At 50.1% G+C, this 17,476-nt stretch overlaps 1 protein-coding gene across 6 annotated transcripts in view; it reads left to right on the top strand.

The window, feature by feature from the left end:
- cntrl (centriolin) overlaps window positions 1-17,476 on the top strand; it is a 149,356-nt gene that overhangs the window by 97,526 nt on the left and 34,354 nt on the right. For all 6 annotated transcript variants that reach the window (XM_070862591.1, XM_070862588.1, XM_070862590.1 and 3 more), the window contains 5 exons: window positions 886-1,026; window positions 5,213-5,339; window positions 5,828-5,992; window positions 6,769-6,928; window positions 13,322-13,437. In XM_070862591.1, the coding sequence (XP_070718692.1) occupies window positions 886-1,026; window positions 5,213-5,339; window positions 5,828-5,992; window positions 6,769-6,928; window positions 13,322-13,437 (709 nt within the window). The remainder of the gene's footprint in view (window positions 1-885; window positions 1,027-5,212; window positions 5,340-5,827; window positions 5,993-6,768; window positions 6,929-13,321; window positions 13,438-17,476) is intronic.

Genomic DNA, 17,476 nt, shown 5'->3' with positions numbered 1-17,476 from the left:
GTTATCTGTAGTATTATCCTGTCTATTCCTTTAATGGCCCTATTCCCAATCCAACCTTTCTTTTTATTAATGTGCATGTAAAATAATTTACTATTTTGTTTTATGTTCCTTGATGATTTAATTTCAAAGCTCCTCTTTGCCTTCCTAATTGTTTTTTGGTCTTCTCTCCTGATCATTTCATATTCTCCCTATCATGCACTACCCTGCTATCTATATATTTGATGTATTGCCTCTTCCCTTAGCCTCAATTGTTCCTTTGTGGCTTTATTCATCCATGGTGTCTCATTAGTGTTTAGTTTGTTCTATCCTTTAAGTGGAATATATTCCTGCGCTCTGTTGAACGCCATTTTAAATGTTTTCTATTCCTGTTCTACATCGTCTTTTGCCAATGAGTTCTATTCTCAGCCCCTCAAAATCAGCTTTTCGACAATCATGCCCTGGTTTTCATCGTCCTTATTTCCTTCTCAATTATCATTTTAAAGTGTATTACCTGTATATTATGGTCACTATTGCCGAGATGTTCGCCTACTTTTACTTCTCTTATCTGCTCTGGTTCATTCCCCATTACTAGATCCAATAGTGAATCCTCCCTTGTTGGGCTTTTTACATATTGGGTTAGAAAGGAATCCTGTATACATTGTAGGAATCCCATTCCCTTATCCCCTTTACCAACTCTTCTGTCCAATTAATATCAGGGTAGTTGAAATCCTCCATAATAATTATTCTATGTTTTTTACTCATTTCCCTCATTTGTCTGCATATTTCTTCCTCCACCCCCTTTTCACTATTCTAAGTTGTCACTGTTTGGAAAATATTTGATTCTTCGTTAGGTTTCACTTGGAACTAAAACATTTGTAGTAATAAAGCAAATGTTTTTTCTCATAGACTAATGAAGATTGACTTGAAAGATCTTGAACAACACAAGGCTGAACAGGAGAATATTCTGAAAGAAATTAGCAAGGAGGTATCTGGAGAGGATTCAGAATTCCAGGCACTCGCCCAGAAAATGGAAAACATGACTGATGGGTAAGTGGATAGTAACTGTTAAATACAGGTTGCAATTTCTGGCTATCTGAAAAAAGAAAGGCACAACCGTACGGTTGCAGTGAGGGGAGGGGGGTGGAAGCAGGAGATGCATGCTTGCACCATCTGTACCTTGTAAATCAGAAGAAATTGTGGGATGTGAGGAGGATTAGGTATGAGAATGTCATCTTGTATTGGCCACGGGCTCAGCGATTGCTACTCATGGGGGAGGTGGGACCAGTACAAACCGGACGGTCTGCACCTGGGCAGGACCGGAACCAATGTCCTAGGGGGAGTGTTTGCTAGTGCTGTTGGGGAGGATTGAAACTAATATGGCAGGGGGATGGGAACCAATGCAGGGAGACAGAGGGAAACAAAAAGGAGGCAAAAGCAAAAGACAGAAAGGAGATGAGGAAAAGTGGAGGGTAGAGAAACCCAAGGCAAAGAACAAAAAGGGCCACTGTACAGCAAAATTCTAAAAGGACAAAGGGTGTTAAAAAAAAAACAAGCCTGAAGGCTTTGTGTCTTAATGCAAGGAGTATCCGCAATAAGGTGGATGAATTAATTGTGCAAATAGATGTTAACAAATATGATGTGATTGGGATTACGGAGACGTGGCTCCAGGATGATCAGGGCTGGGAACTCAACATTCAGGGGTATTCAACATTCAGGAAGGATAGAATAAAAGGAAAAGGAGGTGGGGTAGCATTGCTGGTTAAAGAGGAGATTAATGCAATAGTTAGGAAAGACATTAGCTTGGATGATGTGGAATCTATAGGGGTAGAGCTGCAGAACACCAAAGGGCAAAAAACGTTAGTAGGAGTTGTGTACAGACCTCCAAACAGTAATACGGATGTTGGGGAGGGCATCAAACAGGAAATTAGGGGTGCATGCAATAAAGGTGCAGCAGTTATAATGGGTGACTTTAATATGCACATAGATTGGGCTAGCCAAACTGGAAGCAATACGGTGGAGGAGGATTTCCTGGAGTGCATAAGGGATGGTTTTCTAGACCAATATGTTGAGGAACCAACTGGGGGGGAGGCCATCTTAGACTGGGTGTTGTGTAATGAGAGAGGATTAATTAGCAATCTCGTTGTGCGAGGCCCCTTGGGGAAGAGTGACCATAATATGGTGGAATTCTGCATTTGGATGGAGAATGAAACAGTTAATTCAGAGACCATGGTCCAGAACTTAAAGAAGGGTAACTTTGAAGGTATGAGGCGTGAATTGGCTAGGATAGATTGGCGAATGATACTTAAGGGGTTGACTGTGGATGGGCAATGGCAGACATTTAGTGACCGCATGGATGAACTACAACAATTGTACATTCCTGTCTGGCGTAAAAATAAAAAAGGGAAGGTGGCTCAACCGTGGCTATCAAGGGAAATCAGGGATAGTATTAAAGCCAAGGAAGTGGCATACAAATTGGCCAGAAATAGCAGCGAACCCGGGGACTGGGAGAAATTTAGAGCTCAGCAGAGGAGGACAAAGGGTTTGATTAGGGCAGGGAAAATGGAGTACGAGAAGAAACTTGCAGAGAACATTAAGGCGGATTGCAAAAGTTTCTATAGGTATGTAAAGAGAAAAAGGTTAGTAAAGACAAATGTAGGTCCCCTGCAGTCAGAATCAGGGGAAGTCATAACGGGGAACAAAGAAATGGCAGACCTTTGGTTCGGTATTCACTAAGGAGGATACAAACAACCTTCCGGATATAAAAGGGGTCAGAGGGTCGAGTAAGGAGGGGGAACTGAGGGAAATCTTTATTAGTCGGGAAATTGTGTTGGGGAAATTGATGGGATTGAAGGCCGATAAATCCCCAGGGCCTGATGGACTGCATCCCAGAGTACTTAAGGAGGTGGCCTTGGAAATAGCGGATGCATTGACAGTCATTTTCCAACATTCCATTGACTCTGGATCAGTTCCTATCGAGTGGAGGGTAGCCAATGTAACCCCACTTTTTAAAAAAGGAGGGAGAGAGAAAACAGGGAATTATAGACCGGTCAGCCTGACCTCAGTTGTGGGTAAAATGATGGAATCAATTATTAAGGATGTCATAGCAGTGCACCTGGAAAATGGTGACATGATAGGTCCAAGTCAGCATGGATTTGTGAAAGGGAAATCATGCTTGACAAATCTTCTGGAATTTTTTGAGGATGTTTCCAGTAGAGTGGACAAAGGAGAACCAGTTGATGTGGTATATTTGGACTTTCAGAAGGCTTTCGACAAGGTCCCACACAACAGATTAATGTGCAAAGTTAAAGCACATGGGATTGGGGGTAGTGTGCTGACGTGGATTGAGAACTGGTTGTCAGACAGGAAGCAAAGAGTAGGAGTAAACGGGTACTTTTCAGAATGGCAGGCAGTGACTAGTGGGGTGCCGCAAGGTTCTGTGCTGGGGCCCCAGCTGTTTACATTGTACATTAATGATTTAGACGAGGGGATTAAATGCAGTATCTCCAAATTTGCGGATGACACTAAGTTGGGTGGCAGTGTGAGCTGCGAGGAGGATGCTATTGGGCTGCAGAGTGACTTGGATAGGTTAGGTGAGTGGGCAAATGCATGGCAGATGAAGTATAATGTGGATAAATGTGAGGTTATCCACTTTGGTGGTAAAAAGAGAGAGACAGACTATTATCTGAATGGTGACAGATTAGGAAAAGGGAAGGTGCAACGAGACCTGGGTGTCATGGTACATCAGTCATTGAAGGTTAGCATGCAGGTACAGCAGGCGGTTAAGAAAGCAAATGGCATGTTGGCCTTCATAGCGAGGGGATTTGAATACAGGGGCAGGGAGGTGTTGCTACAGTTGTACAGGGCCTTGGTGAGGCCACACCTGGAGTATTGCGAACAGTTTTGGTCTCCTAACTTGAGGAAGGACATTCTTGCTATTGAGGGAGTGCAGCGAAGATTCACCAGACTGATTCCCGGGATGGCGGGACTGACCTATCAAGAAAGACTGGATCAACTGGGCTTGTATTCACTGGAGTTCAGAAGAATGAGAGGGGACCTCATGGAAACGTTTAAAATTCTGACGGGTTTAGACAGGTTAGATGCAGGAAGAATGTTCCCAATGTTGGGGAAGTCCAGAACCAGGGGTCACAGTCTGAGGATAAGGGGTAAGCCATTTAGGACCGAGATGAGGAGAAACTTCTTCACCCAGAGAGTGGTGAACCTGTGGAATTCTCTACCACAGAAAGTAGTTGAGGCCAATTCACTAAATATATTCAAAAGGGAGTTAGATGAAGTCCTTACTACTCGGGGGATCAAGGGTTATGGCGAGAAAGCAGGAAGGGGGTACTGAAGTTTCATGTTCAGCCATGAACTCATTGAATGGCGGTGCAGGCTAGAAGGGCTGAATGGCCTACTCCTGCACCTATTTTCTATGTTTCTATGTTACTCCAATTATCTCCAGCACACTCTCTCATGAGGGGTCAGTTCATGCAGGTGCACCTGTCCCCCTCTGATTAGGTCCTGCTGCCTCTGGTTATGAACCACCTTGTCCTGCAAGATCGAGGAAAGTGTGTTCGTGAATATGGTGCAGTGTGTTTGGGTGATGTGCTGTCATAGTATAATAGCTGGCAGTGTGTGCAAGCTGTGAGATGTGGGTGTGAGGCTTGCAGCAGTGCTAAGTGTGTGAGGATTACGTGAAGCTATGAATGTGAGGTTTGAGTTGTGATTGATGGAGATTGTTGGCAGGTGTATGGAATTTGCCTGGAGGGTTCTCTGGCCCCTGGTAAAAACAGGACCTCTGTTCCTCCTCCTGCGCCTTCTGCACCAAGGCCATCAGTGCTGCATTCGAGAACCTTGGAGCATACTCTCTCCCCTGTTGTGCCATTAATACTTCTTCCTGCCCATACTCTGTTCCCCGCCAGTTGAATCACCTACTGCAGCCAGAATGCACCTCCCTTTTAAGAAGTGCAGGCTAGCTTTAATTGGTACTAGCCTCTCTCGGACTTGGGGGCCCCCCTGCTGAGAGTGCAGCGCATTCAGCATTGGGCTGCACGCCACAATCATTCTAATTAGTAGGCAGCACGAAGTTGGCATGCTGCCTGCGTTACTTTGAAGGGCGCGAGATGATCCTGCATTGCGGTCCCCCCATCAGGGTCAGTCGAATTATTAGCCCTATATTTTACCTATTGTAAATTATAATATAGCAGAGTTTATTAATTGTCTTTTTAATGTTCAGTCTAGAAAAACTACAAGCAGAGATCCAATTTGCAGAAACCAAAGAAAAACAGCACCTGGAAACACTGAGAGAAGCAGAAACATTGTTGCAGGACAAAAAGAATGAATTGGAAAGCCTAAATTGTGAGGTAATTGCAGAAGATGTCACCGAATGAATTAATCCTGTTAAAAGGGTAATCCATCTTTGCTTGGCAAAGATGAGTTTAATCAAGGTAATAGATGTTGCTGCAGTAGAAATAATGGTTTTGGTTGCTGCTGTTGGGCATTGAGTAAGATGCATACAGGTTGGAATATTCTGAAATGGTAAAAAGCTGCTGTCATTCACTTTGTGTCTAGTATCAAACAAGCATTATCAAAGACTTGAAAGCTGGCCACCTGTTCCTCTGCCACGGCATTCTATGTGGTGTATGGAGATTCTACAGATGGAAGAAAAACTGACTTTAAAAATTGGTATTGCAATGAATTTTTTTTAAACCCACAAAATTAAGCAGTGTTGGTACAGGCAAAGCAGTCTCCATTACAATACCACTAATTTCAGTTTTAAATTGAAGACCAATAGTAATTTCTTAGCACATTAACAGCAATGAAATTGTGACATTTTTTGCTTTGCCATCAGGTTTCAGCACTGCAGGAAAATTTAATGATGTTGGGCAGGTGTTCAGGCAAGAAGAAAGAAGAGCTTCACTTTCTTCAGACTAACATCGACAAGAAGAAAGCAAGCCTTTCAGAAGTTCTTTGGGATGGTGAGGCAGAGGTGGTTGATAAGCAGCGGCAAATTCGGGTCAGTACATTTATTTGTAGTGCAAGATGTATTCTGTTGAAAATGTTTATATATAATAAGTTTATTTATGGGAAATTCTGCTTCGACCTGCTTGACTTAGTTTGTTGCTTCTGAGAAAGCCTCAATGGGGAAGTCCTGTGTTATCATGTTTTTAACTATTCTAAAGTTTGCTTGATTTCTGGCTACCTGGAGACTTTCTTCCCCCAACTGCTCTTTGATTCATGTTGTACATTGCATGTATTCCGGAGCAGCTCCATTTTCTTTGGACTAGCCTGGGGGCTGATGTTGAGCCATCTGTCCTTGGAAAGCCTCAACCTGCTGAGTGCACATAACCCTGCCAATAGTGTGCTTTCCTCAGGTCAAACTGTGCTTGATCAGCTTCCAGGCATGTATGGAAATGCCAACTTCCATTAAAGTGAATAGAGCCATTCTGTGACTCATCCATTTTGGCGAAGAGGCTGTAAGACCTCAAAATTATTCAAGTTTTATAATGGGTTAAGAGAAAATAATTTCCAAGCTGAATATTAGGACATTTGCTCTCTCTGGATTGTCCTTCCCCTTTAACAGTCAGTATGCTAACCAAAGGTCAGTGTTTCAGATCAATGATTAAATCCGAAATGTTAACTTGTCTGTTCTTTCCACAGATACTGATTTATCTGCTGCATGTTTCCAGCATTTTCTGTTTTTGAGTATAAATGATAATGTAAATGTATATATGATAAAAACATTTTGAAGATCTTCACAGAATAGTAAAAACATGAAATTATGTTTTATAGGAGCTGAAGGCCTTGCTTGAAGAGATGAGTGCACAGAAAGGAGAACTAAATGCTGAGATCAGTGAGAAGAATTCACACCTTTTCTTGTCAAAACAAGAAGTGATGAATGAGGAAGACAGGCATCAGAGCGTCCGAGCACAGATACATAAGCAAAAGACAGGTTGGTTTTCGAAAAGGATGCGTTTATTTGTGACACCTAAAGCTCTGTTTGGATCCCCTTGACGATGAGTCCTGATTGCTGATTGGTTCCCTTGGAGGATAAGACAAACCCAGCAGTTTCTCTTTGCAAAGTGTAATTCGAGTCAGTCTGACTGGCGACTCAAGACAGAACAGAGCTCACATGGAGCAGGCAGGGCTCACTCTCACGGGTTAAGACCTTCTCCCACTCCTTGAAGTTCATTATCTTCTCTCTTCTCTCTTCCCTCCCCCCACACCCCGCCCAAGTTCCTGACCTCACTTCCCCCGACCCCCACTCCCCACCATAGATGGGGCATTGTGTGTGGCTCAAGGATTGTTAACAGGTTTATTGGGTATGAAGTGAATAGTGAGTGTCGTGACTTCTGGATTTCAACCAGTCTTAACAATCTGGATCACATTCTCGTTCTAAACCACTGCCCCCCCACCCAGCTTTAGTATTGGATCACGATCGTCTGCCATCCCCACTGTGCTCTCTGTACTCTTTTTACCACCCCGTCACCCCACCAAGAGATCCTCATCTCTCTGATCTCCATCTCTCTGCCCCACCCCCTCTCTGTCCTCCTCTCCCACCCCCCTCCCTCTCTCTGTCCTCCTCCTCTTCCCCCCTCTCTGTCCTCTTTCTCACCCCCCCCTCTCTGTCCTCTTTTTCCCCTCCCAGCCCTGTCCTCCTCCTCCACCCCCTCCCAGCCCTGTCGCCCTCCTCCGCCCCCTCCCAGCCCTGTCCTCCTCCTCCACCCCCTCCCAGCCCTGTCGCACTCCTCCGCCCCCTCCCAGCCCTGTCCTCCTCCTCCACCCCCTCCCAGCCCTGTCCTCCTCCTCCACCCCCTCCCAGCCCTGTCGCCCTCCTCCTCCCCCTCCCAGCCCTGTCGCCCTCCTCCGCCCCCTCCCAGCCCTGTCGCCCTCCTCCGCCCCCTCCCAGCCCCGTCTCCCTCCTCCGCCCCCTCCCAGCCCCGTCGCCCTCCTCCGCCCCCTCCCAGCCCCGTCGCCCTCCTCCGCCCCCTCCCAGCCCTGTCGCCCTCCTCCGCCCCCTCCCAGCCCTGTCGCCCTCCTCCGCCCCCTCCCAGCCCTGTCGCCCTCCTCCGCCCCCTCCCAGCCCTGTCGCCCTCCTCCGCCCCCTCCCAGCCCTGTCGCCCTCCTCCGCCCCCTCCCAGCCCTGTCGCCCTCCTCCGCCCCCTCCCAGCCCTGTCGCCCTCCTCCGCCCCCTCCCAGCCCTGTCGCCCTCCTCCGCCCCCTCCCAGCCCTGTCGCCCTCCTCCGCCCCCTCCCAGCCCTGTCGCCCTCCTCCGCCCCCTCCCAGCCCTGTCGCCCTCCTCCGCCCCCTCCCAGCCCTGTCGCCCTCCTCCGCCCCCTCCCAGCCCTGTCGCCCTCCTCCGCCCCCTCCCAGCCCTGTCGCCCTCCTCCGCCCCCTCCCAGCCCTGTCGCCCTCCTCCGCCCCCTCCCAGCCCTGTCGCCCTCCTCCGCCCCCTCCCAGCCCTGTCGCCCTCCTCCGCCCCCTCCCAGCCCTGTCGCCCTCCTCCGCCCCCTCCCAGCCCTGTCGCCCTCCTCCGCCCCCTCCCAGCCCTGTCGCCCTCCTCCGCCCCCTCCCAGCCCTGTCGCCCTCCTCCGCCCCCTCCCAGCCCTGTCGCCCTCCTCCGCCCCCTCCCAGCCCTGTCGCCCTCCTCCGCCCCCTCCCAGCCCTGTCGCCCTCCTCCGCCCCCTCCCAGCCCTGTCGCCCTCCTCCGCCCCCTCCCAGCCCTGTCGCCCTCCTCCGCCCCCTCCCAGCCCTGTCGCCCTCCTCCGCCCCCTCCCAGCCCTGTCGCCCTCCTCCGCCCCCTCCCAGCCCTGTCGCCCTCCTCCGCCCCCTCCCAGCCCTGTCGCCCTCCTCCGCCCCCTCCCAGCCCTGTCGCCCTCCTCCGCCCCCTCCCAGCCCTGTCGCCCTCCTCCGCCCCCTCCCAGCCCTGTCGCCCTCCTCCGCCCCCTCCCAGCCCTGTCGCCCTCCTCCGCCCCCTCCCAGCCCTGTCGCCCTCCTCCGCCCCCTCCCAGCCCTGTCGCCCTCCTCCGCCCCCTCCCAGCCCTGTCGCCCTCCTCCGCCCCCTCCCAGCCCTGTCGCCCTCCTCCGCCCCCTCCCAGCCCTGTCGCCCTCCTCCGCCCCCTCCCAGCCCTGTCGCCCTCCTCCGCCCCCTCCCAGCCCTGTCGCCCTCCTCCGCCCCCTCCCAGCCCTGTCGCCCTCCTCCGCCCCCTCCCAGCCCTGTCGCCCTCCTCCGCCCCCTCCCAGCCCTGTCGCCCTCCTCCGCCCCCTCCCAGCCCTGTCGCCCTCCTCCGCCCCCTCCCAGCCCTGTCGCCCTCCTCCGCCCCCTCCCAGCCCTGTCGCCCTCCTCCGCCCCCTCCCAGCCCTGTCGCCCTCCTCCGCCCCCTCCCAGCCCTGTCGCCCTCCTCCGCCCCCTCCCAGCCCTGTCGCCCTCCTCCGCCCCCTCCCAGCCCTGTCGCCCTCCTCCGCCCCCTCCCAGCCCTGTCGCCCTCCTCCGCCCCCTCCCAGCCCTGTCGCCCTCCTCCGCCCCCTCCCAGCCCTGTCGCCCTCCTCCGCCCCCTCCCAGCCCTGTCGCCCTCCTCCGCCCCCTCCCAGCCCTGTCGCCCTCCTCCGCCCCCTCCCAGCCCTGTCGCCCTCCTCCGCCCCCTCCCAGCCCTGTCGCCCTCCTCCGCCCCCTCCCAGCCCTGTCGCCCTCCTCCGCCCCCTCCCAGCCCTGTCGCCCTCCTCCGCCCCCTCCCAGCCCTGTCGCCCTCCTCCGCCCCCTCCCAGCCCTGTCGCCCTCCTCCGCCCCCTCCCAGCCCTGTCGCCCTCCTCCGCCCCCTCCCAGCCCTGTCGCCCTCCTCCGCCCCCTCCCAGCCCTGTCGCCCTCCTCCGCCCCCTCCCAGCCCTGTCGCCCTCCTCCGCCCCCTCCCAGCCCTGTCGCCCTCCTCCGCCCCCTCCCAGCCCTGTCGCCCTCCTCCGCCCCCTCCCAGCCCTGTCGCCCTCCTCCGCCCCCTCCCAGCCCTGTCGCCCTCCTCCGCCCCCTCCCAGCCCTGTCGCCCTCCTCCGCCCCCTCTCTTCCCCCTCTCTCTTTCCCAGCCCTCTCTCCACCCCCCCACCCACCCTCCTCTCTCTTCCCACCCACCGCCCCCACCCTCTCTCCTCTCACCCCCCCCCCCCGCCCTCTCTCCTCTCACCCTCCCGCCCTCTCTCCTCTCACCCCCGCCCCCGCCCTCTCTCCTCACCCGCCCTCTCTCCTCTCACCCCCCCCGCCCGCCCTCTCTCCTCTCTTTCTCCCCCCCCCCCGCCCTCTCTCCTCTTTCTCTCTCTTTTCCCCCCCCCCCCCCCGCTGCCCTCTCTTCTCTTTCCCCCCCTCGCCCTCTCTAACACTAAGTTAGAATGGAGCAAGTGAAGATTTTTGTCGAACTGAAAAAACCTGCTCTGCACATTAAAAAATCAGGCGCAGGTTACAAATTAGGCGTCCAGAACGAGGTGGCGGGGGGGGGGGGAAGGGAAGACATTAAATTCTACAATCAATCCTTATTTATACTTCTACAAATATTATACTAATAAATCCAACCTGAATAAACATTTATAAGCAAAGAAAAGATTAAATAAACCATCTTCCTACCTGTGTGAAAGTGCTTCAGCATCGTTCGTTCCCGCGGGGGGGTGGGGAAGGAAACCGCCGTTTGTTGCCGTGGAAGGGAGGGAGGGGAAGGGAAGGAGACAGCGGTTTGTTGCCGTGGAGGGGAGGGAGGGGAAGGAGACAGCGGTTTGTTGCCGTGGAGGGGAAGGAGACAGCGGTTTGTTGCCGCCGCGGAGGGGAGGGGAGGGAGGGGAAGGGAAGGAGACAGCGGTTTGTTGCCGTGGAGGGGAGGGAGGGGAAGGAGACAGCGGTTTGTTGCCGTGGAGGGGAGGGAGGGGAAGAAGAGAGCGGTTTGTTGCCGTGGAGGGGAGGGAGGGGAAGGGAAGGAGACAGCGGTTTGTTGCCGTGGAGGGGAGGGAGGGGAAGGAGACAGCGGTTTGTTGCCGTGGAGGGGAGGGAGGGGAAGAAGAGAGCGGTTTGTTGCCGTGGAGGGGAGGGAGGGGAAGGGAAGGAGACAGCGGTTTGTTGCCGTGGAGGGGAGGGAGGGGAAGGAGACAGCGGTTTGTTGCCGTGGAGGGGAGGGAGGGGAAGAAGAGAGCGGTTTGTTGCCGTGGAGGGGAAGGAGACAGCGGTTTGTTGCCGCCGCGGAGGGGAGGGAGGGGGAGGAAACCGCCGTTTGTTGCCGTGGAGGGTGGGGAGGGGAAGGGTAGCCTCAGTGCTGATGTGCTGATGGCAATGTGCTTTTATTAAAAAATGTTCAAAAATTAAACAGCAACAAAGAACTACAAAAATGGCCGAGTGCCAATGTTTCCTTCACACTGCGCGTGCGCGAACTCTCCAACGCGCACGCGCAGCGTTGCCGGCAGGAAAAAAACTAATTTAAATAGTACCCGCCCCCTTCCACTTACAAAATCGGCGCGAGTGTAGGCTCCGCCCCCCTGGGCGCCGCGCCAAACAGACAAGGAGCTGCAAAGCGCTCGAGAATAGCGTGTTTTTTTTCTGGCGTCGTTTTAGGCGTGAAAAACGGGCGCCCAGCTCGGAGGGGCGCCCGTTTTTTATCCTGTGGAAACTTGGGCCCCATATTCCTGCTTTCTCCCCATACCCCTTGATGCCTTTTGTGCCTAGAAATCGATCTCTCTAATATATTCAGTGACTTGGCCTCCACAGCCTTCTATGGTGGAGAATTCCACAGGTTCACCACCCTGAGTGAAAAAATTTCTCCTCATCTCAGTCCTAAATTTCCTACCCCATATCCTGAGACTGTGACCCCTTATTCTAGACTTCCCAGCCAGGGGAAACATCCTCCCTGCATCCAGTCTGTCCAACCTCGTTAGAATTTTATACGTTTCAATGAGATCCACTCTCATTCTTCCAAACTCTAGTGAATACAGGCCTAGTCAACCCAATCTCTCCTCAAGACAGTCCTGCCATCCCAGGAATCAGTCTGGTGAACCTTCGCTACATTCCCTCCTATGGCAAGTATATTCTTAAGTAAGGAGACCAAAACTGCACACAATACTCCAGGTGTGGTCTCACCAAGTTCCTGTATAACTGGAGAAAGTCATCCTTGCACCTGTACTCCAATCCTCTTGCAATGAAGGCCAACATACCATTTGCCTTCTTAACTGCTTGCTGCACCTGCATGTTTACTTTCAATGACTGGTGTACAAGGACACCCAGATCCCTTTGTACATTGACATTTCCCAAGCTATCACCATTTAAATAATACTTTGTCTTTGTTTTTCCTACCAAAGTGGATAACTTCACATTTATCCAAGTTATACTGCATCTGCCATGTCATAATAACATGTAATTTCAATAATAATAATAAATAACATGTCTTTCACGTCCTCTTACTGTTGGTCAATAACTCATGTATGATGAAATGTTATAAACTTAGAGGGAGAAATTAGCCTCCTTTGCGCCTCCCATTAGCGCCTCCGGAGGTACGATAACTGGTCGCTACCAGCTCTGCGACCGGGTGCAGCAAGAGTACCAATGCCCGCGAACTTGCCTTGGAGGTTTGAGGTGGCAGTAACCCCCAACGCCACGATCTCCTGTGCCCTGAATATCGTGACGTCATCCGGTGTGCAGTGCCCCGGTACCGCCGCGGATACGAACTTTGGTTCTGTCCACTGCAGCAACGTCTGGCATCAACACCGGCAGCTGCAAGAGGCGTTGTAAGGTAGGCCGGCTGCTTGGGGAGTGGTATTTAATGGTAATGTCGCTTAGGGAAGTGAAAAATTTATATTGTCAGGCGATTTTGTTTTTTTTTTTCCCACCATTTTGTTGTGCCGCAATTGATCAGCCCTGCATTCTGTTAGATGGTCGTCGCGGATCGTGGGTGCTGTCGGCGAGCATGGCAGTCAATTTAATGCAGAACCTGCAGCAATGGCCCTTCCCTTTTTAAGGGAGCGAAGGAGCCTCCGATCCCGGCAGAACTGCACCAGACATTCTGCAGCGCTGTACCGCTACCGTCCTGCTGCCTGGTTTAGCGCTCCAAGGGAAGCGGTAGCGTTTGACTTAGCGCTCCACTTCCCTCCTGGAGCACTAAACCAGAAGTTTGCATCTGCTAGAATTTGGTGGTGCCTGACCATACTTAGGCGCTTCCGCAAAAGTTACCGCCTCATACGGGGTGTTAGGTAATTTCCATCCCTTATAATCTAAATTCAACTTTAAACCAATCTACATAAAGGAATGTTCCCTTGTTGTATTTATTTTTCCCTTGATACTTTTGTCTTGGACAAATGTAGATTTTGTTTCCTGTATTTTTCTCCCTAGAGCTGAAACATGTTCTTGAAATGGTGCAATTAGAAAATGATCAACTCTTGGAACTGAAACAGCAGCATGAGCAGAAAACTAAGGAACTGGAGAGGATCCAAGCTGTGCTACTGCAGGTCTGTGATTTGTGTAACAAAATGTAATGTAATGCAACCCTCGAGACTATGAGGAAATAATTATTCCTGTGTAGCGACATCATAAACTCATCTATTTTTGAACACATTTTATATTACAACACAAGGACCAATACAACCCTTCGCATGGGGAGGTCATCCTCAGCAATAATGTGCATGCAGTGGTCCCACCACTGACCTCTGTGGGACACCGCTGCAAACCTCCCTTGAAAAACATCTGTTCACCACCACACTCTGCTTTCTGTCCTTTAGCCAATTTTGTATCCTCACAGCCACTGCCCCTTTAATCCCATGGTCTTCAATTTGGCTAACAAGTCTATTATCTGCTACTTTATCAAGTGCCTTTTGAAAGTCTGTATACATAGAAACATAGAAAATAGGTGCAGGAGTAGGCCATTCGGCCCTTCGAGCCTGCACCACCATTCCATATGATCATGGCTGATCATGCAACTTCAGTACCCCATTCCTGCTTTCTCTCCATACCCCTTAATCCCTTTGGCCGTAAGAGCCACATCTAACTCCCTTTTGTTTTTATGTTCCCTGCAAGCTTACTCTCATACTCTTATTTTCCCCTCCTAATTAAACCCTCAGTCCTCCTCTGCTGAATTCTAAATGTTTCCCAGTCCTCAGGTTTGCTGCTTTTTCTGGCCAATTTATATGCCTCTTTCTTGGATTTAACACATTCCCTAATTTCCCTTGAGCCACCTTCCCTTTTTTATTCTTACACCTCACAGGGATGTACAATTGTTGTAGTACATCCATGTGATATTTAAATATCTGCCATTGCCTATCCACCGTCAACCCTTTAAGTAACATTCTCCAGTCTATCTTAGCCAATTCACGTCTCATACCATCGAAGTTACCTTTCTTTAAGTTCAGGATACTTGTCTCTGAATTCTAAAAGGACAAAGGGTGTTAAAAAAACAAACCTGAAGGCTTTGTGTCTTAATGCAAAGAGTATCCGTAATAAGGTGGATGAATTAACTGCAAATAGATGTTAACAAATATGATGTGATTGGGATCACAGAGACGTGGCTCCAGGATGATCAGGGCTGGGAACTCAACATCCAGGGGTATTCAACATTCAGGAAGGATAGAATAAAAGGAAAAGGAGGTGGGGTAGCATTGCTGGTTAAAGAGGAGATTAATGCAATAGTTAGGAAGAACATTAGCTTGGATGATGTGGAATCTATATGGGTAGAGCTGCAGAACACCTAAGGGCAAAAAACGTTAGTGGGAGTTGTGTACAGACCTCCAAACAATAGTAGTGATGTTGGGGAGGGCATCAAACAGGAAATTAGGGGTGCATGCAATAAAGGTGCAGCAGTTCTAATGGGTGACTTTAATATGCACATAGATTGGGCTAACCAAACTGGAAGCAATACGGTGGAGGAGGATTTCCTGGAGTGCATAAGGGATGGTTTTCTAGATCAATATGTCGAGGAACCAACTAGGGGGGAGGCCATCTTAGACTGGGTGTTGTGTAATGAGAGAGGATTAATTAGCAATCTCGTTGTGCGAGGCCCCTTGGGGAAGAGTGACTATAATATGGTGGAATTCTGCATTTGGATGGAGAATGAAACAGTTAATTCAGAGACCATGGTCCAGAACTTAAAGAAGGGTAACTTTGAAGGTATGAGGCGTGAATTGGCTAGGATAGATTGGCGAATGATACTTAAGGGGTTGACTGTGGATGGGCAATGGCAGACATTTAGTGACCGCATGGATGAACTACAACAATTGTACATTCCTGTCTGGCGTAAAAATAAAAAAGGGAAGGTGGCTCAACCGTGGCTATCAAGGGAAATCAGGGATAGTATTAAAGCCAAGGAAGTGGCATACAAATTGGCCAGAAATAGCAGCGAATCCGGGGACTGGGAGAAATTTAGAGCTCAGCAGAGGAGGACAAAGGGTTTGATTAGGGCAGGGAAAATGGAGTACGAGAAGAAGCTTGCAGGGAACATAAAGACGGATTGCAAAAGTTTCTATCGATATGTAAAGAGAAATAGGTTAGTAAAGACAAATGTAGGTCCCCTGCAGTCAGAATCAGGGGAAGTAATAACGGGGAACAAAGAAATGGCAGACCAATTGAACAAGTACTTTGGTTCGGTATTCACTAAGGAGGACACAAACAACCTTCCAGATATAAGAGGGGTCAGAGGGTCTAGTAAGGAGGAGGAACTGAGGGAAATCCTTATTAGTCGGGAAATTGTGTTGGGGAAATTGATGGGATTGAAGGCCGATAAATCCCCAGGGCCTGATGGACTGCATCCCAGAGTACTTAAGGAGGTGGCCTTGGAAATAGCGGATGCATTGACAGTCATTTTCCAACATTTCATTGACTCTGGATCAGTTCCTATCGAGTGGAGGGTAGCCAATGTAACCCCACTTTTTAAAAAAGGAGGGAGAGAGAAAACACTGAATTATAGACTGGTCAGCCTGACCTCAGTAGTGGGTAAAATGATGGAATCAATTATTAAGGATGTTTTCGCAGCGCATTTGGAAAGAGGTGACATGATAGGTCCAAGTCAGCATGGATTTGTGAAAGGGAAATCATGCTTGACAAATCTTCTGGAATTTTTTTGAGGATGTTTCCAGTAGGGTGGACAAGGGAGAACCAGTTGATGTGGTATATTGACTTTCAGAAGGCTTTTGACAAGGTCCCACACAAGTGATTAATGTGCAAAGTTAAAGCACATGGGATTGGAGGTAGTGTGCTGATGTGGATTGAGAACTGGTTGTCAGACAGGAAGCAAAGAGTAGGAGAAAATGACTACTTTTCAGAATGGCAGGCAGTGACTAGTGGGGTACCGCAAGGTTCTGTGCGGGGGCCCCAGCTGTTTACATTGTACATTAATGATTTAGACGAGGGGATTAAATGTAGTATCTCCAAATTTGCGGATGACACTAAGTTGGGTGACAGTGAGCTGCGAGGAGGATGCTATGAGGCTGCAGAGTGACTTGGATAGGTTAGGTGAGTGGGCAAATGCATGGCAGATGAAGTATAATGTGGATAAATGTGAGGTTATCCACTTTGGTGGTAAAAACAGAGAGACAGACTATTATCTGAATGGTGACAGGTTAGGAAAAGGGGAGGTGCAACGAGACCTGGGTGTCATGGTACATCAGTCATTGAAGGTTGGCATGCAGGTACAGCAGGCGGTTAAGAAAGCAAATGGCATGTTGGCCTTCATAGCGAGGGGATTTGAGTACAGGGGCAGGGAGGTGTTGCTACAGTTGTACAGGGCCTTGGTGAGGCCACACCTGGTGTTTTGTGTACAGTTTTGGTCTCCTAACTTGAGGAAGGACATTCTTGCTATTGAGGGAGTGCAGCGAAGGTTCACCAGACTGATTCCCGGGATGGCGGGACTGACCTATCAGAAAGATTGGATCAACAGGGCTTGTATTCACTGGAGTTCAGAAGAATGAGAGGGGACCTCATAGAAACGTTTAAAATTCTGATGGGTACAGACAGGTTAGATGCAGGAAGAATGTTCCCGATGATGGGGAAGTCCAGAACCAGGGGACACAGTCTAAGGATAAGGGGTAAGCCATTTAGGACCGAGATGAGGAGAAACTTCTTCACCCAGAGAGTGGGGAACCTGTGAAATTCTCTACCACAGAAAGTTGTTGAGGCTAATTCACTAAATATATTCAAAAATGAGTTAGATGAACTCCTTACTACTAGGGGGATCAAGGGGTATGGTGAGAAAGCAGGAATGGGGTACTGAAGTTGCATGTTCAGCCATGAACTCATTGAATGGCGGTGCAGGCTAGAAGGGCCGAATGGCCTACTCCTGCACCTATTTTCTATGTTTGTATGTTTTTTTTAATGTTTCTAAATGTGTCACTCTCCATTTTAATAAAGAATTCTACCATATTATGGTCACTCTTCCCCAAGGGGAACCAGATTGCTAATTAATCCCCTCTTGTTACACAAGACCCAGTCTAGAATGGCCTCCTCTCTAGTTGGTTCCTCGATATATTGGTCTAGAAAACCATCCCTTATACACTGTAGGAA

Source organism: Pristiophorus japonicus, chromosome 20 (assembly GCF_044704955.1).
Source record: "Pristiophorus japonicus isolate sPriJap1 chromosome 20, sPriJap1.hap1, whole genome shotgun sequence".
Classification (NCBI taxonomy): Eukaryota; Metazoa; Chordata; class Chondrichthyes; family Pristiophoridae; genus Pristiophorus; species Pristiophorus japonicus.
The sequence above is the reverse complement of the archived record's forward strand: the minus strand, read 5'-3'. Positions and strand labels throughout refer to the sequence as shown.